This window comes from Ixodes scapularis, unplaced genomic scaffold (assembly GCF_016920785.2).
Source record: "Ixodes scapularis isolate PalLabHiFi unplaced genomic scaffold, ASM1692078v2 PGA_scaffold0__279_contigs__length_252992795, whole genome shotgun sequence".
In the NCBI taxonomy this organism is placed as follows: Eukaryota; Metazoa; Arthropoda; class Arachnida; order Ixodida; family Ixodidae; genus Ixodes; species Ixodes scapularis.
The window spans coordinates 107,980,532-108,005,071 of NW_024609835.1; the positions used below are offsets into that span (position 1 = coordinate 107,980,532).

The 24,540-nt window shown below is 44.8% G+C and overlaps 1 protein-coding gene and 1 pseudogene across 1 annotated transcript; one reads left to right on the forward strand and one right to left on the reverse strand.

The window, feature by feature from the left end:
* Positions 1 to 531: 531 nt before the first annotated feature.
* Positions 532 to 22,926, forward strand: LOC8051485 (39S ribosomal protein L9, mitochondrial). Its single transcript, XM_029993435.4, has 8 exons — positions 532 to 743; positions 10,791 to 10,882; positions 11,649 to 11,811; positions 13,849 to 13,973; positions 16,670 to 16,717; positions 16,896 to 16,997; positions 20,718 to 20,816; positions 22,680 to 22,926. Exons 2-8 carry the CDS (start codon positions 10,808 to 10,810, stop codon positions 22,860 to 22,862), a joined length of 795 nt encoding a protein of 264 aa, XP_029849295.2. The 5' UTR covers positions 532 to 743; positions 10,791 to 10,807; the 3' UTR covers positions 22,863 to 22,926.
* On the reverse strand, positions 10,076 to 10,809 carry LOC115331333 (annotated as a pseudogene).
* Positions 22,927 to 24,540: the final 1,614 nt, after the last annotated feature.

The window sequence follows — 24,540 nt, forward strand, 5'->3', positions numbered from 1 at the left end:
TCTACATGGTCTATTAAAATGTCTTGTATCCGCAGGGGTCCCCTCTTTTCATCATTAAACACCATTACTCCAGATTTGTCGCTACTAAAGCTCATGCCCAAGATGTCCCCTTCCTCTCCACACATGCCGGCTAGTTCCTGTAACATATCCTGGTTGTCTGCCATAAGTAATATGTCGTCCGCATACATCAATCCTGGTATTACCTGTCTTACCTTTCTCCCTCCTTCCATATAACTCACATCAAAACCTAAGTTGCTCTGCTCTAATTTCTTTTCCATTTCCCTGAGATATATCATGAAGATATATCTCAAGATATCATGAAGAAGGTATACAATATACAATGTTGTAAGCACAAACGGAGACGGCGGACACATATCTAAAAAAAAACAAAAAAAACCTAAAAGTTAAAAATAAAATTTTCAAAACTCAATAAAATAGATCTGGGATTATTGTAAAAAAATTGGCTGGCATAATAATGAACACTTTACATTTTATTATTTGGTTGGATTTAACACTCTATGGGATTTAACCGACCTTGGGCAAAGCATGGTCGGCATGGTCGTGGATTTCGGTTTTTCAACCGAGTCTTATCACAACTTCACAAGTCCGTAAATTCCTTGCTTGAGGGAGTGTGTAGTACATATGTACTTACATTCGTTCAAGTGGTAGACGGAGCTGAATTAATTTAGTAAGTTAAGTGAATCAAAACACAGTGAATTCGGCTTGCAACGGCGATCGCACGGGTAAGCTGCAGCATCAGATTCTTGATCACACGAGTTGATGCTTCCCTTCAGTGTCTAAAGTTACGTCGGATGAGTATACCTGGCCAGTTTCTTCGCAAATACTATTCAACGCAAAAAAAAAAAAAAAAAAAAAAAAAAAAAAAAAAACCCGGCGATTGTTTGTTTGTGTTAACATTGGACCGTCGGGAATAAGCAATCACTTGCTCTCCTTCAGGCTGAAACAATAATCTGGGTGATCGTGCTAGAAACTTGTCCAGCAGAATTTTGCCAGTCAGCCAAATCATGAAAAGAACACTAGCATGAAAGTACGAACGCATTAAAAGGAAGCAACAAATGCCGCAGTACATAGAGTCCGTTTTTGGCCTGCAAACGCATGGCTCTTGCCGTCAGGGAATCGGTTGCAGATTTGTGAAGTTGGGGTCAGAAGTCATGGTTACTTGGGCTCAAAAGGTGCTCGCACATTTTCGCGTTACGAGGAAGGAATGAAATGAGGGAACAGGAGGAAAAGGAAGGGAGGGAACATAACATAAATCTTTGTTTAAAAAAATAATAATAATTTCGTACCTTGTAAAAAAGGCGAGTTGAGCAGTTGCATCGAATATGTCCAATGGGCCAATTCGCAAAACAAGAGAAAAAGCAATGGCGTATTTTTTTAATGAATTCGGTTAATTTTGTTAACTTCAAAACTGAAGAAACGGTTGTTTAGGCTGCTGATGCACATTTTGATAAAGTCACAAGGCAGTGGGAACAGTGGCCATCATTTTGGCCTGCCTCGACTATCACCGATTCTTCAATATAAATGACCCATTTGTTGCCTTCTCTTTTCTCATTGCAGCAAAAGGAAGGGGTATGAGACTTTGATCGCACATGCTATATATTGCAAAGTACCGAGTAAGCACCTACCCAAATTTGGAGACGAGTTTGAAAGATTGGCTGCTGCACACCTGTTAGGTGCAAGAGCAAAAACGCAGAAAGAGCAGAATATAGGGTGGTGTATTTTTTTTTTTTTTTTTTATTGACAAGAAAAAGGAATTCAGAGAAATTAGCCGGGAGTCATCTCCTGACTGGCTACTCTGAGTAGGGACGGGGAATGAGGGATACAAATTAAAGTTAAAGAAAGAAATAAAGTATCACACACACACAAAAAAAAAAAAGAAGGAAGGTTAGAACTTGTGCAGTTTTAAAGTCTCTTGTCCAGGCCTGTCTCTGACAGGAACCTGATGAGGGCGTTCGTGGCTCTCCCGGCAAAAGCCTCATTTTCCCAGGGACCTAGTACCATTTTCATGGTGAGAGAAGTTCCAGGAGATAAGTTGAGATGTACGTGCAATTGAAGTCGTTCATCTTCGTAGTTAGGGCACTCTGTCATTATATGTTTTAAATCCTCAGTAATCCCACACGTGGTGCAATTTGGAGAGTCGATTTGCCTAATGCAAAATAGGTAACGTTTCGTATACGCAACTTTCAGGCGTATCCTATGAAGCACAGCCTCACGTTGCCGTTTAAGACCTGGAGGTGCTCGAAATGTTAAATGTGGGTCAATGATTCGTAGCGGTGTACTCTTGTGAGCGGCATCTTCCCAGAGACGTGAGGCGGTTCTTTTTCCGAGTGTGTTCACCACGCTTCTGATGTCCGTCCTGGTAAATGAGGCTTGCATCAGCTCAGTGGATGTTTGGGCTCGGTTTGCGACAGCATCAGCCATTTCGTTGCCCGGAATTCCACAATGGCTGGGTATCCACTGAAAGCACATCGAGTGGCCTTGACACGCCCCGTCGTAATGGAGTTGAAGTATTTGCAATAGCAGTTGCTTATAAGGGCTGTTCTTGCTTGGGCAGTCTAGGGACTGCAGCGATGATTTAGAGTCTGTTATTATCGTCCATGAACGAGGAGGCATTGCAATAATAAATCTTAACGCTTCACGAATTGCTACAAGTTCAGCAGCTGTTGAAGACATTCGATGTGAAAGCTTAAGTTATAACCATTTGTACGGGTGAGGGCGGGAATTACAATGCCAATAGAGGAGCTAGTATGAGTCGTGGATGCATCCGTGTAGATGTGACAGGAGGAGGAATGTCGTGTGTACAACACAGACAGAGGAAACTGTCGCAAGGCGACTGCAGGAAGAGTTGCCTTTTTAGGTATTCCCGGGATGGTTGTATACACTTGTAGTGGGAAGAGGAACCATGGGGGCGTGGTAGGTAGCATATATTCTTGAAACGTAGTCAGTATGCTGTCAGTATGGTCTAGAATCTGCTGTCCAATACGGCTATAAAAACACCTTTCTGGTAAGTCAGCCAGGTGATGAGCGTGATGTTTTGTTAAGTGTCGAATATGATTCCGAACAGTTCCTGGGTTCGAATGGCTATTATTGGAAGGCAGCGAGATTCAGCAATGGTGTCAATGGTGGATGTAGATTTAGGGACTCCGAGACATACTCTGAGTGCTTGTGCTTGAAGAGATTGGAGTTTTTTCAGGTTGGTAGGACTAAGTCCATGCATGACAGGAAGGCTATAGCGAAGAACTCCAACAAATAAGGCGTTGTATAAACGAAGGAGGGCCGCTGTTGAAGCACCCCAAGTTGTGCCGCTTATAAAGCGTCCTAAGGTAATAAACGCAGAGAGTCTGTTTTTGAAATGTGACAAATGGGAGCTCCACGTTAACCCTTTGTCGATATAAACTCCAAGAAATTTATTATGAGATGGAACGTATGGAATAGTAGTACCGTCAATTGATAAGGTGTAACAATCTACTTTCATTCTAGTGAATGCAATAGTAGCAGATTTTGCAGGGCATAACTCAAGGCCTCGCATGGCCAAAAACCTCGATATGTTGTGGAGAGCAGCTTGCAGGCGTAAATATATTCTCTTAGGAGACGCTGCTGACGTCCAAAGACACACGTCGTCGGCGTACAGCGAGATATGGATAGAATCCGGGATGAGTGCATGTAGACCAATGAGGGTGATATTAAATAGGACTGGACTCAAAACCCCTCCTTGCGGAACACCTTTGGTGAGAATATGGTGGCTGGTATCTCCATCACTCGTGCGGACGAAGATTGTCCTATTGTGGAGGTAGTCGGCAATCCAGTCATAAAGACGACCTCCGATACCTATTGATCTTAGGCCTTGCAGAACTGCTGAGTGCTGAACATTATCAAAGGCTCCCCGAATGTCGAGAAATACAGCCGTTGTGAGCTTGCCACGGAGCTTCTGATCATTGACATGAGCAACTAGGTCAATGACATTGTTGATAGAGCTGCGGCCTTGTCTAAACCCTGTCATTGATTCCGGATAGAGTGAGTTGGATTCGAGAAACCACTCCAGACGCGAAAGAATCATTCGTTCCAGGCATTTTCCGATACAGCTTGTAAGCGCAATAGGTCGGTAGGATTTGATATCTAAAGGAGACTTGCCGACTTTCAGGATGGGTACTACGCAAGCGGTTTTCCATTCCTGAGCGACACAGCTGGACAGCCAGGAAGCATTAAATACGTCTAAAAGATGTTGGCGGGCTTGAGGTCCAAGGTGTGCAAGTGTACCATACGTAATACCGTCTGGTCCAGGCGATGAAGAGTGATTCAAAGATGCCAGAACTTGATCGAGGTCAAATGCGCTAAACATATTATCCATCGCTTTTGAAGTATGATCAGCAACCTCTTCAAAGCTCACACTTGTTGGGTCGATAGTATTCACTGTTGATGGGCCTACAAGTGAAGCACAGAAATCCTCGGCAATTGCAAGAGCTGGCCTTCGTAAGAAGATTGAGAGAGCATTAAATGGTGTTCTCTGCTGTGGTGCAGATCGTAACCCTCACGCTATATGCCACATAAGTGACAAGGAGGCACGTGGGTCAAAAGAAGCGCAAGTGCGTCTCCACTTTTTCTTGGAAAGTTTGTTAAGATGACGGCGCATGTGCTTTTGAGTTCTTCTATCATTGCGGATATCAGCAGGTAATTTTGTACGCCTTGCACGCCTCTCTGTGCGTCGGCGGATTGCCCGCAGTCGCTCATATTCTGCGTCCACCGTGGTGCGGGAGGGCGAAAGGTGAACAGCTTTCGTTGCTTCCTTTGCTGACAGTTGGATGGCAGATATAAACTCATGATAGGTACCAGTGGTTTGGAGGCGCACTTCTACATCATCTTTAAACTTTTTCCAGTCGGTGTATAATACAGAATGAGGCTTGGTGTTGACTTGGAAACCAGAAATTGTGGTGTAGGTTGGTATGTGGTCACTGCCATGGCACTCGACATGTACGAACCAGGAGCTCCGTGAGACAATTTCGCGTGACACGAAGGCGACGTCTAAGCAACTACTGCTACGGGTGCCTCGAACAAAAGTCGGTGGCCCATCAATTAAAACACAAAGGTCATGATCGTATGCCAGATCAAGCAGCTCTCTTCCACGACGCGTAGTTTTTGCGCTCCCCCAGGCCGCGTTATGAGCGTTAAAGTCTCCTGTCAATAAAATTGGCCCTGGGCACTGTCTAATAATAGCATCCAATCTAGAAACGTCAAACACGCAGGACAGGGCTACATATGAAGCAATTATGGTGAATGAAACTTTCCCCCTACGAACAGTTACAGAGACGTATTTATTATTCGGGTGTGATGGGACATCATGGTGAACATAAGTGAGGTCTTTCCGAAGAGCTAGAAATAACCGACTAATGCCAGAATCCCGAGCCGACTGAAACACTTCGTATCCGGACAGGCGGAAATCTGCGGCTACACGTGATTCACAGATGGCTAGGATCGGGAACCGGTACTTGAATACAAACTGCCTGAAGTCTGAAAGACGTGAAGGTAACCCTCTCGCATTCCACTGAAATACTGTGGCTTGTTTTACATCATCTTCAAAAGAAGAGGCATTAGCCATTAGACTGATGCATGCTGGTGATCATTGTTACAATTGCAGGTTTAAAGACCATAATTCCCTCGAGGATGCTCTTAAAGGTGCAGGATGGCAGCTTGGAAGTAAAACTTTCAAGGACAGAGAAGATAAGACTTATTATGTCGCCGACCGTCATCAATCCAAGCGCTGGGAACAGTGGCCCCCTTGTGGACCCAGCATGGGTATCTGTGTTCTTGTTAGACTGCTTGTTGCGTTTAGATGGAGGTGGCGGAGCAGGTCTTGATGTTTCTGTAGCTCCTTGTGGTTCATTGGTGGACTCATTCTGAGCCCCCTGCTTGTTTTTCGAAGGAGTACGTTTTGGCTTAGCTTCTTTAGGGGTTCTCTGCTGTACTTGCTGCTGAGGGGCCGTCGAGGTTGATGATTCTTGAAGAACATCCAATGGCGGGAAAGACGACAAAGGTGGAGGGTCGTCCTTAATGGGAGGGGTCAGTCGCGGACCGTGCACAAAGCTTTTTGTCTTGTTGAGCGCAGCCAAACGTACTTTGCAATTTGCATAGTCTGCTGGATGCTCTCCGCCGCAGTTAGCGCACTTCGGTGGTGTCCCGCCTACACAGTCTTTGGTAGAATGTGGTTCACTACATTTCTTGCATTTTAAGGTGTTCTTACAATATTTCGCCACATGGCCAAGGGCTTGACAATTGAAGCACCTCGGAGGAGCCTCAATGTACTCGACGACTTCGTGCCGAGTAAATCCTAGATTCACTTTCGTCGGACGCTCTGTGTTCGGACGAAACGTGAGAACGACGCGATCTGATGGACTTGCGGCGTCGCCAGGCTTCCCTCGGCGACGATAAAGGCGGCGAGCGGCGATGACACCTTCTGGTTGTAAGTAATTTCTTAATTCTGCATCCGTGTACCATGTGGGCACTGCCTTGATCAGTCCATAGTTCTGAAGATAGGCGCTGGGTATGGTTACTTGTATGGGTATGTCACCAAGACAGCAAACTTGCAAGAGCTTGTTCACTGAAGTGGCGTCCGCTACTTCCACCAAGAGACCCCCCTGGCAGTGAAGTGATGACGTATGATGGGGCCGCCTGCTGCCGTATTGACTTGGGTGCTTAATATCAGCGGATTTTGTTGCTGGAGGCGATGCGCCTTGTCTGCTGGTGTCAGTAGTACCGGGACTCCTGATGTTCTTTGTCGGCGGTGCTCCACAAGAATGAATCCTTCTAGGTCACCCTCTGTGAATCCTTGATCCATTGCGTCCTTGATGATTCTGAGATCGTATGCCATATAACAGAATCACCAACAAAAAAAGTCTATATTAGCGCCAAGGTCTTTGGAACGCCGATACAGTTCCTGCTCGACACCGGGTCATCTGTCTCAATAATGGACAAAGACACGTTCTTGCAATGGTTTGCGCGAGATGCACTCGTCATACCACCACCGGTGACGCTACTGAATTATTCGCGCCAGCCCATTAATATCCTGGGAGCCTTCAAGGGAATGGTGATATTCAAGCAGCGTCACGCGCAAGTGCTATTCTACATCGCAGACCAAGGCACATCATTGTTAGGCATGGACGCCGTTGTGGCGCTCGACATCAAAATGAGCGGAGCAATGCGGACTTGTTTTTATACTGCGACCAGTGACACCGGTGAGGCCTCTACAAGTGGGGCAGAACAACCGTCAACGTCGTCACAATCACCTACATTGACAACCAAGTCAATGGCATCAAATTGCACGACTCGTCAGTGCAGCTGCACGACTCGTCAGCTGCACTGGAGGAAGAGTCGACTGAACGGCTTCTGCCACCAGCAATGACAACAGCTCAACTCCAACAGGAAACGGCGGATGACCCCCAGCTGACTGTAGTGATGTCTTATGTCATGTCGGAATGGCCTCCATCTAGGGCGTTATCTTCCGACGAAGCCATCTTCCACGCCACTAAAGAGACACTCTCTGTGCACAACGGTCTTCTGCTGCGCGGTGAACAGTTCGTCGTTCCTACTAGTATGAGAAACGCTCTCATCGGCCGACCACACGAGGGACACCCTGGCATCGTCAGGACGCGAACTTGCCTTCGCGAACTATATTGGTGGCCCCGCATGAATGCGGAGGTGAAAATGGCAGTCCAAGCCTGCGGTGTTTGTAGCTCGGCTGACAAGAGTGCAAAGACATCGCCAACACCCTTGCAACCCGTGCCCTTGCCATAGCGACCATGGTCAAAGCTTGGCATCGACATCGTTGGCCCATTTGAAGCTTCGCCACCAGCGTATCGGTACTGCATTACGCTCGTGGATTATTTTTCAAAGTGGCCTGAAGTCCGTTTTTGCTCCAACATCACGACGAGCACGGTGACCGGCTTCCCAAGGCTCGTCTTTTCTCGGGAAGGATACCCCGACACCATTGTGTCTGACAATGGACCTCAATTTTCTTCTGCAGAATTCGAGAGCTTCCTGGCTAAGCGAGGTATTTCCCATCACCTGGTTTCTGTGTATTATCCACAGGTGAACGGGCAAGTAGAACGATTTAATCGTACCTTCAAGTCGTTCTTACAGTGTGCTGCACTGGAGAAGCGTCCAATTCACTCTGCCGTTCTGGATTACTTGTGCGTGTATCGTTGTACGCCGCACGCAACGACAGAACTGTCTCCTGCGGTTCTGCTACATGGACGCAAGCCATGCAACCGGCTTCACATCATTGGCCTTTCTCCATCGCAGTTCTTGAAGAACCCATTTGAGGAGCTGCAGCGTCTGCGGTGCCGAGTGCAGCGGGGACAAGAGCACAGCAAGTGCTACACAGACAGACGGCGAGCTGCCAAAGTTCCGACATTCGAGGTCGGCGGATGGGTGCGCGTCAGGAAGCCAGGAAAGGTAAAGAAGGGAGACCAAGCTTTTGGTCCGGCAATGAAAATTGTGGAGCGTGTCGGCCGATGGACCATCAAGCTTCACGACGGTCGCATCTGGAACGCCTCCAAGCTTACGGCGGCAACGGCTCCACCTGGCACAGATACCGTTGAGAAGTCGTCGCAAGCAACGACACAGCCTTTTGAGCACCTGCCTACACAGAGAATTCTCAAAGAGACCTCAAGAAGCCAGCGTCATCATCATGAGTGGCGGCAAAACACATTAAAGCAGGCTACTCAGTGGCAATGGCAGCAGCTAAGGCCACATACGCCTCCGCCTTTTCCACCTCCACGGGGACAAAATGAGGATGGAGACGAAGCATGCCCAGATAGTCCAACCGGTCTTTTTGAATCTCGACAGGGTGCCGTGACGGTACCACCAAGTTCACACCAAACAGTGAGATTGCCACCGGAAATTCCCGTTCCCTCAGTGAATGCTACTATTCCTCCAGTGGCAGTTTCCGTTCCCCCAGTGGAAGAGCTTCGGCGATCGACCCGAACTCGCTGACCACCTGTGCGGTTTAGAGGTGTGAGTCTATGACCCGGCGGTGACATACGTGACGGTTGTCTATATTTGTCTTGGGGGGGGGGGGGGGGGGGGGGGGAGTTTACATATTCCTTTAACGCTTACTATCAGAAGCAAAATTATTTGCTGGAATTCTGTAAATAACTTGGCGTAGTTTTGTAAATAACTTGCTGGAATTCTGTAAAAAAAACTTTCTGACAGTGTTATTTGAGACACTGTGTACAAAAGTATGAGTGTTGAGTGCGAATGCTTTAAAAATAGCCCAGGCTAAGTGTGTGATCATGAATGCTTAACTTGAATTTTTTTAAATTATGATTTCGTGCATCTTTGTTTTGTATGCATAATATCTATGACTGCCTTTGTTACGTGCATCTTGTATACCCGTCTTCTCTCCAAAAGGGGAGGGGGGAAAATGTTGTGTTCTGCTATTTCTCTTTCACTCCTTCTTCTATGTATTGTCCTACATATCTCACTTCAAGAAACCTATCTTCTTTCTTTTCTATGTCATATAAAATCAGTTCATCACGAGGCACCGGACGAGATGGTCGTTCTTTCATAGCGGTACGCTTGCTGCTGAATTCTACAGGTGGGCTTCGCCGCTTTGCACCGGTGCACTCGGAGAAGTGGCTGACGAGGAGGATTCAGCAAGCTGGGCTCAGAAGTCTGGGGTCTTATATATGTCCTTCAATTAGTTGTCAAAACATTTGAAAAAGTAGTGGGTGGGCACTCATTGTGACATGGGCACATGCTCTGTATACCACAGCTGGAGCGGGACATGCGCGCAAATAATGTGCGGGTCTTCGGGAATATGAAGTAGGTAGGTCCTGATAAGGACATTAGACAATGAAGTCAATTGCTGCCTTACCTTTGTGCCTTTCCTGTCTTTAATGCCCGACAGACTGGCACCCTTTGCCCGTTCGTGCCCCTTTATCTCCTCTCCAGGAATGGACAGCAGCACCACTATGCTGCTTGGAACGCGTCTCCGACTGGTACGTTTACTGCATCCTAAAAAGTGGTCCCTCGATTCCCGTCTGACGACGTCATTGAAGTGTTATGTCCCCGGCCGCGATCGTGGCGGCGTCACACCGCCGGTGGTGGATGTGGCAGACGCCTGTTCTGCCACAGGTCACTCTCCAGCTTGTCAGTTCATGGAAGCTTCGGCAGCCCCGAACTGGGCACCACGACAATGGCAACATTCGTGTTCTCCAAAGCTTTTATTTTATTTTATTTTTTTTCAAAACTTCTACGCCCAACTGCTGGGATTGTGACGTCCGACGGCGTGACACTCCGACTTTTGTGACGTCGTTTGTTGCCACTTCGGGACCACTTTTGATGCTTGGGCAGAATAGCACGCTAAACATGCTGGTCGGAGACACGCTCCCGGCACCAAAACATTGCACGTGGCATGACCCACGATCATCGTGCGGAGAGGCAGTCGACGCATTGTGTGCGGGGCTGCTTTTTGACACTTTGGAGAAGAGAGGGACACGATTGGGAGAGATGTGCCGATCTAACGGCGTCTAAGCTAGGCAGGTCCTCATCACTCTGTGGGTGTGCAATCTGCATAATACCTATGCCCGTCACAGGCAACTAGAGGACCGGCAAACCGGCGAGCACCACATGAAACGCAAAGACTGTGTCGTGCGTCACTTATCCGACTCTTAACTGCCTTTCCTCCTAAATGCCTGCGGGGATGGAGGTACGGGTTTCTTCCAAGCCACCGAGCCTTACTCGCTTAATCGTTTGTGCACTTTCCTTCGTTTCAGTTCACTCGGGTGCTAGCATGCTGAAAAGGGCCACGCGGGTCACCCCCACGCTTCTGAGGAATCTGCAGCCCCTGAGACACGAGCAAGTCAGGGTGAGCTCAAGCCGTACGATGTCAACCATTAAACACAGCCGTGCTGACGTCTGCTAAGGAAATGTACTCGCCAAGATTTACCCACGAAAAGCAACGACTAGGTGTACCGAAGATCCCTTAGACGGCACGCACATAGCCAGGATTTTGTTTCGGGGGGGGCCCGCCCATGACAAAATGCTGTATGAGGGGGAGGGGGGAGAGGAGGTCCCAGCAAAATGGAAGATTTTTGGGGAGGGGGCCCGGGCCCCATGGGCCTCCCTTCTGGCTACGTGCCTGTTAGACAGAAACCTTTCTACCTTGTTCACCTTCCAAAGTTCGGCAGCCCACACAAGCATCGCGAGCCTTCAGGGCTGGGGAGGTTTCACACAATTTAAAGCGTTCCGACTTTTTGGGGACGTATAGTGCCATTCAGGGCATCATTCTTAAACTTGTGACTCAGCAAATGAGAAAGAAAGAGAGTAAACATCTTGATTGATTCATTTGCATCCGCCACCTTGATTCGAGCTAGAAGGTGGAGCGGGAAAACTGATATTTTAAAGTTTTCTCACAATAGTCAGGAATGCGTAATGGGCAAAAGTTTATCTTGTAGGTGCCGTGACCCGTAAACCGATCACTAAGGGAAATTAAAAATTTCCACGACCATGGTTCGATTTTTCTAGGTGATTAGAGAATCTAGTCTCTTCATACTGGTTCAAGAATTGCACTCCCCCATACTGCTGCCACCTTCACGTGGTAATCATAAGCTGCTCTTTTCCCTCTTCCACAGACAACCGTCGTTGTTAAAAGGGTCCACACGCCACATCTGTCTAAAATATGGGCCAAGACGCCCAGAACACTTCGAAGTCGGCACTACATTTACGAATACGACGAAGTCACAGAGGTCAAGAAGAAGGAACCCCTCGACGTCATCCTCATGGACGTTGTGGAAGGTGATCTCTTTTGCTGCATCAAAACTTTGCCAGCTGTGTCGAGCTTAGCAATTGGAGCGTTAGCATCTGTGGGGTTTTGGGGTGGCTCAGCGAAATCTGCGGAGCTCTATTTTGGGGCACCCATACTCGTTTTCACCTCAAGAAAATAAGTATGTTTTACGTAGTGTTTATATGCCGCGCGAAGTAGTGAAGATTTGGTTGTCCTAGGAAGAAATGATGTTTTTGGCATTTGAAGTGTGTACTAATTGATAAGATAACATCTGTCTAATCTAAAATGGACCCACATCTGTCTTAATTCTCAACTTAAAGGGGGAAATTAGTGATGCTTTGCGAGGAGCTGGATTTCTTTTACTACGGTTCTTGAGGTGAAAACGAGTATAGTTCTAAACATTGTGTTGAATGTTGATATGTCGGTTCTCTTCAGTACCTTGGAAAAGCAGCCCTGGGTCTCTCACTTGGCGTCTTTTATATTTGCATTTGCGCAAGAGCACGTCTTTCTGGAAGTATATCATCAAGAATTAATATACAGAGGGTTTTTGTTTCAGTCAATCCAGAATTAAAGAAAAAAGGGAACTCGCATTAGGGTTTATTTTTTCCCAGGTCTCATTTGGCCGCCATGGTGGCCATCAGAAAAGTGGCAAGGGGGTTATTGAGGTAGCTAATTACCTAAAGTGCTTGAATTAACTTTTTATATGGTCATATTTTGGGAGAATGATGTATTTGGAGAATTGATGCACAACCTCAAGAATGCCTAGCAGTGTTAAGAAATTCTTATGAAAGAAATTATTAATGGGTGCTAGGGACGAGAAATTATATTGATTCTTCCGCCAGCTCTGCAAGCAAAGCTAACTGCGATAGCACCATTCTTTGCACGCTTAGTAGTTTTGTTTTGAAGTCATTTGCATGGGCGACATTTCTCATCCCGTAGCGCCCACAAAGAATTTTTTTTTATCTGGATTTCCTGGAGTGGTTAGAGTGTATTTAGGTCAAGCTTAAGTTCTCCAGATCCAGTGCACCCATAAAGATGAAAATATAAATAGCTAAATAAAGCTTTTTAGTTGAAAGTTAATTAATCCATTTCGCCTCCTTTCTAGTGGCTGCCAGGGCCACCAACTTAACCACAAACTTGACCGCCGACCTGACCTGCGAGATTTAAAAAAAGTTCCTTGTGATTATTTGCTAGCCAGCTGCGATGTTATTGCCCTTAGTCACATAGAATTTTTTAAAATCTCATGCTCTTTGAAGTTTGGAAAAATGAAACACGCGAAGGCTACCTCTTCGATAAAAATGACCCGATGGGATGTTTTGCAACACGCTCTGCAACTTTTGTATTGGAGGGTTAGTGCACAAACCCATGTTTAAAAGGTTGGCTAATTAATTTGTGTTAATTAGCCAGTTTGGCAGATCACAAAAAATGACTTGCTCAATAGAGCTGCGAGCGTTGGTTCGACATACGCAGTATATGTACCAACGTTTTTAAGTCTTGGCATCCCATATTTTGCTCTCTGCCTCTTTAACTTTCTTAAAGAGCCCCGAAAAGAAAAGTTTTTTTTAAACAGTCTGGCTGGAACGCGCGTGTCAAAAAATTAATTTGAAGGGGGAAAAAAAAATTTTAGAGCAATATTGATGGCGTGAGACGCAATTTAGTCGCTAGTCACCCCCCTCCCACTTGTTTTCTCTCGGCATTTTGGCCATGTGGAGGAGAGGTGGATCGGCTTGGCCATCACATTGAGGTGGAGAGAGTGTATGACCATCTCGTTGAGGTGGAAAGAGTGTATGACCATACAGTGACGTCATGGACTTTGGGTGCAAAATTTAAAATAATCTTGCGCCGTCAATATTACTCTAAAAAAATTTTTTTCCGCAAAACAATTAATTGTTTTACACGCATGTCCCAATTAAACTGTTAAAAAAAGATTTTTTTCTTTTTTAGGGCTTTTTAAGCTGTTAGTACCAGTATTAATAAGAGGGAGCCAGCTGTCTGTGGCACCACCTGGCAAAGGTATGCCTCTTTAAGAAGGAAAAGTGCCATTGCAGGTCTTGGTAACAAGTGGGACATCGTGTCAGTGACTCCAGTCTATGGCCTGACCCAGCTGATTGTGCCGGGCCTGGCCATCTACGCTACTCCTGACAATCTGGCACTCCGGGAGAAAATGAAGCAGGTTGGTGCCCCTGTCTAATCCCGAGCTTTGCTCAGCACTGCATGTAACCTCCATTCAGATGTAACTGTCTGTTAGTTACCTGAATGTGACCACCAGGAAGCAACTCTCACACAGCGGTTTATTTCACATGGATTTTCACGACTGTGAAGTCTACCATATTTATTCACATGCAAGTTTATTTTTTGGGGAGAAAAGGACTTAATTTCAAATTGGGGGTCAATCTAACATTGGAACCAAAGAATGTTTACCTTTAAGAGTGAGCAAGATCTCCGAGCCCATTAAGCTGGCGTAGTTACTTCCTCACATTGGCCATTGCTCTTAGCACGTCAGTGCAAAGCTTAAGGTTTGACATGTATGCGGCCTTGCCAATGGCTTCACGCGGTGCACAACTATGAACTTACTCACGATGAAATTGAACTAGTGGAACGGTGGATATCTGGCCATTGAGCCTGGCAGAAGCACATGCCAGAGAAAGAGACGGAAAGGTGAACGGGCTGTTGTAAAAGCCTCAACCCCTTCCAAGCCTAGCTATGGAGGTGTCTGACTTGGGAGGCTTTGATCATGCTCTCCTCATTGGTGAAGTTTTGTCTTTAGCTTTTTTCAGTGTACACAACCACTCTTTGAGGCATGAATATGGTGCGGATTTGGAAGTTCTCAAATAGCAGTCTATATGTTAGCCAAGATATGAATCAAATTTTATTTCAAATGTTTTTTGAAAGATTTGTAAGGAAAAGGAAGTGTTTGAATGTGTACTGCTGGCGTGGTCGCAAGGAATTAAAAGTGGTACAAATTTGTAATGCTGCCTCAGTTGTAGTAAAGAGAGAAATTAAGATGTTTACATAATTGTACTTTTAATTATTTTTAGAACCTTTTTAAGTAATTTTGTGGTGGTTTTGAAATGGCCCGAGACATTTGTTGGAAGGTGGCAATAGACACTTTTGGCAAAAGTAGCTTGTGCCGAATTTTTCTTTGTGAACAACTACATTTATGATAAGGCAATGCAAATGTGGTGTCTCTTGAGACTCGTGTGTGAGACACCAACCTGGAAAATGTTTAAATATAGGTCCCCTAAAGTCTACAGCCAGACGATGCTACTCCACTCTAAAAGAAAAAAATTATTCCACACTGCTAGATAGGCTCAGGAGCAGTGCCCATATCTGGTACATGCTTATATTTTCTTAATTCACTGGAGAAACTATGAAGTATACTCACTGTTCTTGTTCCCTTGGAGAAGCATTCTGGTTCCTGATAAATGTAGTATATATTTCTCGAACATGACCAAACGAAGGTCAGTGATTCTGTTTTCCTGCTGAAATTCTGTCATGTACTGTGTGGGCATGGCTTAGAAAACAATACGACCACCCTGAGTATTTATCGGAGTACAATTAAAACAATATGGATTGTTTTCTGAGCAGTCCTATAGATGACTAGACACTAAGAAGTTGTGCAATAAAGCATTACCGTATCACTATAATAATTTGGAACTCGTTCTTAATGAGGTACATATATAGTTATCACTGTCTCACACAGTGTTAAAGGGCAACTCCGCTCAATTCCGAAAAATTTAGGCTTCCATGTGATTCACATTCACAAAGCACTACTAAACAACTCTAAGTCTTCGGATTCGCGAAATGTGGAATATTATTTGTGTAATCCTAATTTAAACATCAGCAGATACTGAAACCGAAACTTCGGTTGCGTCAGGCAACATCGGTCTCGGGTCGTCAGAGTCATGGCCACGCCCCGTCGAACCACGTGGTCTTGTGATGTTCGGGAGAGAGCAAGAAACAGGACACGCGACGCGAGCAGTTTTTTTTTGTTTTTTTTTATTGGACGCGGGCAGGTCGCTTTGCATGGCATGGACGGTGATGGCCCTGGGGAGAGGGGGAATGGGAGAAGAGGAAAGAGAAGGGGAGCGGAGAAACAGACCGATAAGCGTGCAGGGCAGCGCAAACTAGCGCATCCGTGTTACGGTGATCACGTGGACGCCCGGTCAGCCAACACCGGGAGGAGAAACTCATGACGTCACTGTTCAATTTCGCTCTGAGAAGTAAAAACAAGCAAAACGTGAGAATGACGTACACATGCCTCTGACGTAGTGGTTCAACGTTGGCCGCTCCAACTCCGTGGCATTGACTGCGCTGATGATTGCGCCTCGCGCCGCACGCTAGATTTGGCAGATTTCGGCGACTTGGCTCGCTTGAAAGTTTGCTGGCCAGTTTTTTAAATATATAAACGGAATTAGATCGTAATATTTGACGTGGGGTTTTCCTATATGATACTGAAGAGGGCTACATAGTTTTCTAAATATCAAAAATGAAGCGGAGTTGCCCTTTAAACAAAAAGGTGTTAGCATGAGACGACAGCTTTAAAAGGTGGTTTTGCTGCAGTTGTGCCTGTGCTCCAGAAATGTTCCAAAAACCTATTGAACTGCTCTTACAGCTCTCATATTTGTCGTGCAGGGCTGAACAGGCTAGTGTCATCTGTGGCACTCTTGAGTGTTTTAGGCAATCATGGCCCTCATTGCGAATGCTCTTTCTGAGTTCCCAGCCGCAAGAACAATGGAATAGTGTACTTTCTTCAGTTGTACATTGTATCCAAGTGTATATAATTATGTCTTACTATATTTGGCAATGCATACATTGACACAGCACACCTTGCCCAAACTGAAGCATGAAACTTGCTCTCGTTTCCAGGATAAAACGGATCTGGGGCCAGTTTACAGTTCCCGCTTTGTTCCAAAGGTGAGCAACCTTGGTACCATCGAGCATGAACCTTATTAAACATTTAACAACACTTTGCTCGGCTCTGTTTTGTGTAAAGGGTCTCGAGCTTTGCTGTTATTGTTGATAGCAGCCATTTCTGAGTGCTAGCTGCAGTTTGCAAGCTCCTCAGGGTCCGCATTACGTCTCCTCGTTGCAGACTATGCGTTTGCTGAAGGCACTGGTAGTCAAGCTGCCCATGAACAAGGAGGTGGACTGGACTGTGGAGCCATGGCACCTTCGCATGGCATTGCGTCAGGCGGTGGGGCTCTTTGATCCTTCTAAAAAACGCCAACCTGTTTTTTTTTTTTTTTTTTTTTTTACAAGTTATTGTTACACTTTTTGCACTTTCGCTTGTTTCATTCTCTCCAGCATTCCTTCCCTCGTTCAACCTCTGACTGAAGAGTTTGATCTTCTCTCCAACTGGATAGCCATGTCCTTCTTTCTAGGTTCCTTCCTGGGTAACCCAACATCTCCTATGATAACAAGGCCATAGTACTGAATTTGTGACGTAGCCTAAAGAGGGTGAATGGGGGTCACGGATCGGGTGTGAGGACTGCGTCAGCGTTTTGCTGAAACCTGTCTTCACTCGGTGAGGAGACAGATCTCGGCCGAGTGCTCATGCAGTGCTAGTGTCCTATCCATGCCCCGTGTTTGTCTCTTTAGGTAAGAGAAACCCTCTGGCCTTGTTGTCTTGGAGGTAACCGCACAGTTGGGATAGAAGAAAACTCAAACGATGTTGGTGGTTGCGTAAATTCTACCGAAGCGCTTGAAAAAAAATTTTCTGCCTGACTGAAAAAAGGTTTGTTGCATCAACCTTCAAGCAAGAGTGAGAGCTTTTTGAGCAAAGTGGCTGCAGTTCATTTTGCCCCTAACACCACTGGGCAGATCTCAGATTGCCATAGGCCATGCATGCCCTGTGCCAAGTGCTCAAAATTAAAGCAGGGCGTTTTAAGATAAGATCGAACAACCATGTCCAGCAACCATTTTTAATTTTGATGAAAAAAAAAAAATATTTTGCTGGCTTCATGCCAAGAAAAACAAAACCAATCCTTTGTTTTGTAAAAAAAAAAAAAAAGATTTGTCTTTGCGAGAAAAAAAAATTATAAGCACCATTCAATCAGTTGCACATTTTGCGTATCACGCGATGTTGACATTTCGGGCGGCTTTCCCCCAAAAACTGTTCAGGCTACAGGTCTAGAAGTGTTTACGGACAAATTAGTTATAGGAAGGATTGACAAACAATATTGATCACCGAGTATTAGTGCCCTTATTTTGAGAGAACAAATATGGCACATTGCACAATAACGCCCTGGAATAAAGATGTTGTTTCTCCGTACCTATAAAAGCTAAGGTCTACAAAATGTGTAAGTGTGTTGTCCTATATTGAGCTCATCTTTGCATGAAATATTGTTGTCCTGGTTAGCGGGAGAAATTTAGAAGAATTGCTCAAACAGGCATTTGACTAAGTGTGCGTTATTTTGAAAATTATTTTTTAAAAAAAAAGTTCATCTTCAATATTCTTTGAATTCTCCAAACTTAATGTTTATATTATGTACTTACAGAATCTGCAGAAACATAGTCAAATATTTGTGTGACTTTGAAGTTATGAAACGAGAAATATGGCCAAATTGATGCTAACGCGGTTGCCATATGGGGCATGCACATACCCATTCTTGACAATTTTATTATTTTAATAAAGCATAAAAATTAGTCTTGTACAAATAGTGGATTTTGAGTTCGAAGCGAATTCAAAGCAAATAGTGGTTCTGGCCGAATATTTTCGATTAGAATATAGAGTAGTTTTTCCACGCCTTTCACTACTGTAATATAATGCTTAGTTGAAAACCCGGCTAAACTTGTGAATGTTGTTCCACTTGTTCATTTATAAGCCAAGTTTAATTTATCTATATTTGTGAACTGCGACCTCGAAAGGTCTGATGTCTTGGGATGGTAAGTAGACGACGGGTTTGACATAAAATGAATCCTATAGAAATGGCCAACTATACCCAATTGAGTGAATTTACATATCTTAAATATTCTTTCTTTAATTTCGAGTTAAAAAAAAAAAAAAAAAAGAATGCATGGTGCATGATGAAAGCAGGTTTTAAAGGAATCTCTGCCCAACTTAAACTCTTACAAAACAGTCAGTTTAATTTTGAAACTTTTACTACAATGTAGTTACCGTAAAACCTGTAATGATCGCGAGCCCTTAATTTTTGCGAATATCGTGAATTGAAAAGTTCGCAAAGTTTAAAGGCATACGAAAATTTCGGTCCTTAAGAATTTCAATGCAGGCCTCTGGAATTTGCGAAATTTAGTGGCCGCGACTTTGTCTTCTGTGACCGATTCGTGAAAAATAGGGGCCGCGAAAATTAAAGGTTTCACAGTATACACATTAACAAAGTTTCGATTTATTTTCATATACTGCCGGTACGCATACACCATTCCACTTTGAATGTATTGTTTTCTTCCAAGCACGCAATTACAATGTTAATATTTTCTAAAGTGTTTATCGCGGCGGGTTACCTTGTTGAGTGCGCTTCTTACCGAGCTACAATGTAATGCGGAGAAGCAACAACTGCAAAGATCGCTTCCGTGGGTATTGCTTATCCGCAGTGCACCGGTGCTCGGTAAGGAGCGCACTTAACGGGTAACCGTTGATTGCGGCGGTTACTCCGCCGCAATCAACCTTCGAAACACGCGAATAGTGCAGTTCTTCTCGAAGCGAATATTGAATAGTGTATTATTCGAAACTACTATTTGAATATTCGCACAACCCTAGTAAAAATGCTACGGTGTGATCAGGAAAAGACAAATTAGCAGCACAGAGGTGTACAGTGGTTCTGAAGTGAAAATTCCTAATATATTTTTGTACAATCAACCCAAAAATGTGCATGGGCCGGAGCGGTCGAGGGGCGCCATCTTGTCACACACTTCGCAGTGCCTGTTCCAACAATCAGCGTGTAGGGTTAGCGTCAATTTGGACAGATTTCTGGCTTTATAACCTCAAAGCCACACAAATATTGCACTATGGTTTTTGCAGATTCTGTTAGTACATATTATAAACATTAATTTCGGAGAGTTTGAAGAATATTGAAGATAGTCTTTTCTTTTTAATATAATTTTCAAAGTAATGCATATTTAATCCAATGCCCGTTTGTGCAATTTCTTGTAAATTTCTCCCACCAACCAGAACAACAAAATCTTATGCAAAGATGAAATAAATACAGGGAAACACTCTGGCAAATTTTGTAGACCTTAGCTTTTATAGGCGTGGAGAAAAAAATATCTTTAATCCATCTTAAATCCAGAGCATAATTGTGCAAAGTGCCGTACTTGTGATACTTTGTCTTGTTTTATCAATCCTTCCTATGCCTAATTTGACAGTAAACATTTCTAGACCCGTAGCCAGAACAGTTTTTTGGGGGAAGGCGCTCGAAATACCAACATAGCGCTATACGCAAAACGCGCACGTTTTTCACAATGACACAATTTTTTTTGCAAAACAAGGATTGATTTTATTTTTCCGGGCAAGGAGTCAGCAAAATATTATTTTTCATCAAAATTAAAAATGATTGCCGGACATGGTTGTTTTATTTTATCTGAACACAGCCAGCAGACACTTGTAGTTGTCACACAAAAACGACCCTAAATTTGTAAGCGGCTTTCGTTCATGAGGATGGCGATTTCAAACATGCATTGTTTTAGGGGTTTAGTTGTTAGGCTAAAAACTGTGAGAGCATAGCTCGAAGTAGGAATGACGATTCTGACTCTGCTATGCAACACTCGAATGTGTATTTTCAGTGCATTTTTCTTCTATTGTATATTGTAAATGAATTTGCTGAGTTTGGTTTGCAGGATTTGTGCGCATGTCTGTATCCCAAAGGGTCTTAGCCCCCTTTTAAATGCTGTTTATCCCAGTAGCACTGCCACTCCAGTCGGAAAGATAAAATAGCACTGCAATTTCCATTCATCCCAGGGAGTTGTGGTGCCCGAAGACTCCATTGAGCTCCCCAAGACCCCCATCTCCGGTCCGGATGTTGGCAAAGAGAACAAGGTGTTCGCTGCTACCATTCTGGTCAGTCAATTTCTACTGCACGATAATATACTATTCATGTTTGCATCGAGAAATCTGTGCAGACTTTGGGTAGAAAATTCCCCACATAGCTTTGCTATAGCCTTGCAGAAGGTTTGGCCTCAAATCCCCAGGAAGAAATGACGTCACTGCGCCCCTCGGTACCAATACTCCGACATCGCTGAAAGAAAGGAGCATTTGCCATCACCCTTTTGTTTAAGATTGGTGCCCACAAAATCAGTGTTTTGTCTGCTGACCTATGCACCTTTGTTCTTTGGACATGGAGGGGGGCATTGGTTCTTCTAGGCAGAAACTCTTCTGCAGTTCTTATGATGCAACAAACTTTATGAAGGAGCATTTGCTATCGCCCTTTTGTTTAAGATTGGTGCCCACAAAATCAATGTTTTGTCTGCTGACCTATGCACCTTTGTTCTTTGGGCATCAAGGGGGGCATTGGTTCTTTAAGGCAGAAACTCTTCTGCAGTTCTTATGATGCAACAAACTATAGACATGCTGAGTATTTTCTGAAGGCCTACTTCGCATATTATGTACATTGTGGTGAATGCTACAAGCTCCGATACATATTTTTGTAGCCACAGCTACGATTGCTTATGAAGTTATTGTACATTGCTGGCATATTAGCACTTCCAGTGTATTCTGGTTGGTACTAAACATACACTCAGATTTCACTTTTCTGTCTTGCTGTTGCTTGCCACCTTGACAAATGCTTTGTCTCAATGTTTTTTTTTCTCTTGCATCGGTACATTCAGAACAACATAGTGTCTGCTGCAAGTGGCATTTTGTAGGTGGATTCTTATCTGGTTAGTCTCCAATCTGATCACATTGATAGGCTCCCCATTTACACCGCAAGAAGGTGAACGCTGTTTGACACTTTGGCATTTCTTAGTGCCCGTGGTACGGGACACAAGCTGAGCGATCCTAGAGTCATTAGAAAGCTATGCTCGGAGCATTGGCACTTTTTCTCCCATTGTCCAATGCCACCAAGACGGTAATTTGTCCGTTTGCGTCACGCGACAATTGTTTGCATGGCAGCGGCTTGTGGGCGCCACCACCTTAGAGCCGCACGGTGTTAGAAGATCATCGCAATATCATTTTGCTTTGTTCTGAACTGTTTTAGCAAACAGGATGATGGAAAACGTGTTTTGCGTCTTCTCTCAGGCACGTCTGCAAAAGCTGCTGACAACTGGCGATGCATTGATTCTATGCACGAATACGTCTGGAGTGTCATTACTTTAAAGCATAGCTTATTTGGCGACCCTAAGCCAGGGGTTTCAAACCTTTTGACCTTGGGAAATGCTTATCTGCATCAAATGACACCCGAGGAACTCCTGCCGCTGTTTGCATTATTACATTTAACCAGTACAGAGGCCTAGAGACTGTTAATAATAATACACACACCTAGGGTATGCCTAGCTCATTCCTGCATCAATGCACGTCTCAGACATGCTAAAATGTTATCATGTCAGGTAGGGGTCGCTGCTTATTTTAGGTAGGGACAATAGGAAGTACGAGTTCTTGGGCAACCTTAGACTTTAGAGCAGAGATGTGCAAAGGGGGAATCGCGAGATGATGTCTGTGGGTGGTAGGTTCCTCAGAAAGCCAAGTCAATGCCAAGCACAATAAAGGGGGGGGGGGGGGGGGGGGGGGGGGTCGTCGGGTCGGGTCGGGTCGGGTCGGTCGGGGTCGGGTCGAGTCAAATTTTTTTAGAGACTGCGTGCCTAAAAGGTTTGTGCAACCCTTCCCTAAGGGCACTCTGGAAAACCCGGCTCGAGAACCCATGCATTAAGCAATCCTGGCCAGTAACCTCCAGCGCAAAACCAGTGGCTTTTTTCGTGTGCGCTGCAGATCAACAAGGCAGACCGGGTTCCTGTGCTCTTCCGCATCCAGCACGTCAGCAGGAAGCTCTCGGACGAGGTCGTGTCAGAGGTGCCCTACGACAAGCTTCCCGTCGAGGCCCTGCTTCCGGAGCAGAGGGACCTGCTCCGAGAACTCGCTCCCGACAAAGTGGTCGACACGGCAGGGTCTTGAGGGCAGATGCTCCGGGTAGTCCTTCCCATAGTTCTTATCATTAATAAAGCGGTTGGCAATATGAGGCCTGTCTACGTTGATGGAAAAGATTTCGTTGGAGGTCTGCAAAGTCCTCGTGTCAACAGTGTACAGAGTGTATATTTTTTTAGGCTTTACAGACTGGTTTCAAGAAAAACGTGAAAGCTACATTAATGCGTTCTGCGCAGGCGAGTTACGCAGCCAGGGCAACAATATACGACGCTAACTGTCACGAAAAGTATCATAATTAACTTAAATATATTCGTTAACCCTTTTACTTAGTAAAAATAAACATGATTCCAATTATAAACTTTGTGAGCATCATTGAAAGTCACTAAATCAGGAACTTTTAGGAAGCGCATGGGGAAAACGGTGGTGTGCTGAAGGGACTGCTCATGCAAGGGGCACAAGGCTGGCGGTGCAAGAACGTGAATGACTGTTTCCGCAGTGCCCGCCTTGCACCTGTTGCAAAGAAGTTCTCAATGACACTCAGTGGTTTTCAATGATGCTCACTAAGTTTTTAATTGAAACGGTTTACTTTCCCTAATTAGAAACTTAACATACAGTTAATTTTCCGACTTGTTGCAACGATTAGCCCCGTATATTATAGCTTACATGGCTTTTAAGAAAAATTTCTGAACCCTAAAAAAACTTATTCTGTTGTACTACATGCAGCAGCAGTCTGTTTGTGAAATCATTTACTGCCACCATGTAGGAACCTCGTATAGGGAAAACACATTGCAGACATCTCGGCTGTCATGAAGACATTAATAAAATGTTTGAGATCAGTATCTGTGAAGAAACACCATGCCACTTTTTTGCTCATAGCAAACTGGAATTCGTAAACAATATGGGAGTTAATCCATATTGTTTGGTTTTCATTTCAGTGGGCAAGAGTGGTAAAAGTGAAAAAGGTAATAGTGCCAATGTGCATTCGTGGACAGTGCAAGCTGAAACGACAGGGTTCACTAAAAAATACCGGTGGCAATGCCCCAACATGAGAAGTTGAACTAGCAACGGCATGCAGACAAGATTGCAGTGGCATGCTATCCAACTCGGCCTGATCATGCTTCAGAATTGCACGCCGTCGCTGCGCACGAGTTGGTTTCTACTTGTCACTTTTGCCTGTTCACACATCAAAAATATGACTTGACTTGTACAGAGACCATGCAACCAAAGCAATGACAAACATAGGTAGGCAGTAGCAGAGTCGAAGCGAGTCGGATCGAAGTGATCCTAAACACGGAAAAGGAGGAGGCCAAGTCACATACATAGCAGTGGCCATGGCACTCGCTTCCGCATGCTATTTTTCATTGCTAGTTCAACTTCTCGCATGAAGGCAGCGTCTGCTGTATGGTTTGGTCGCTGTTCGATTGGTTCAGCTTGCATTGTCCATGGTTACACGAATAGGAAAGACCAGGCAGATGAACCCTCTTAGGTGAATGTGCGACTCCGCCTAGCAGGGAGGGGAATGGTAAAACAGAACTGCGGAGAACAGAAAAAGAAATGGAAAAACGTTCAAGGCGTTCAGACGTCTGGCGTTCAATTGCACACGAACCATTTGCCTCCCTTACCTTAGTTTTTGCAAGATGTATACCGCCACCTGCTAGTAGCGTGTTCTTGAAGCGTCATTCCATTCCAGTGGAGCAGAGAGTTTCTC

Coding starts and splice junctions, on each gene's coding strand:
- LOC8051485 (XM_029993435.4), top strand. CDS start 10,808: ATGCTGAAAAGGGCCACGCGGGTCACCCCCACGCTTCTGAGGAATCTG. Junction 11,812..13,848: donor CCTCATGGACGTTGTGGAAG/GTGATCTCTTTT, acceptor GTGCCATTGCAG/GTCTTGGTAACAAGTGGGAC. Junction 20,817..22,679: donor TGTTCGCTGCTACCATTCTG/GTCAGTCAATTT, acceptor TGTGCGCTGCAG/ATCAACAAGGCAGACCGGGT.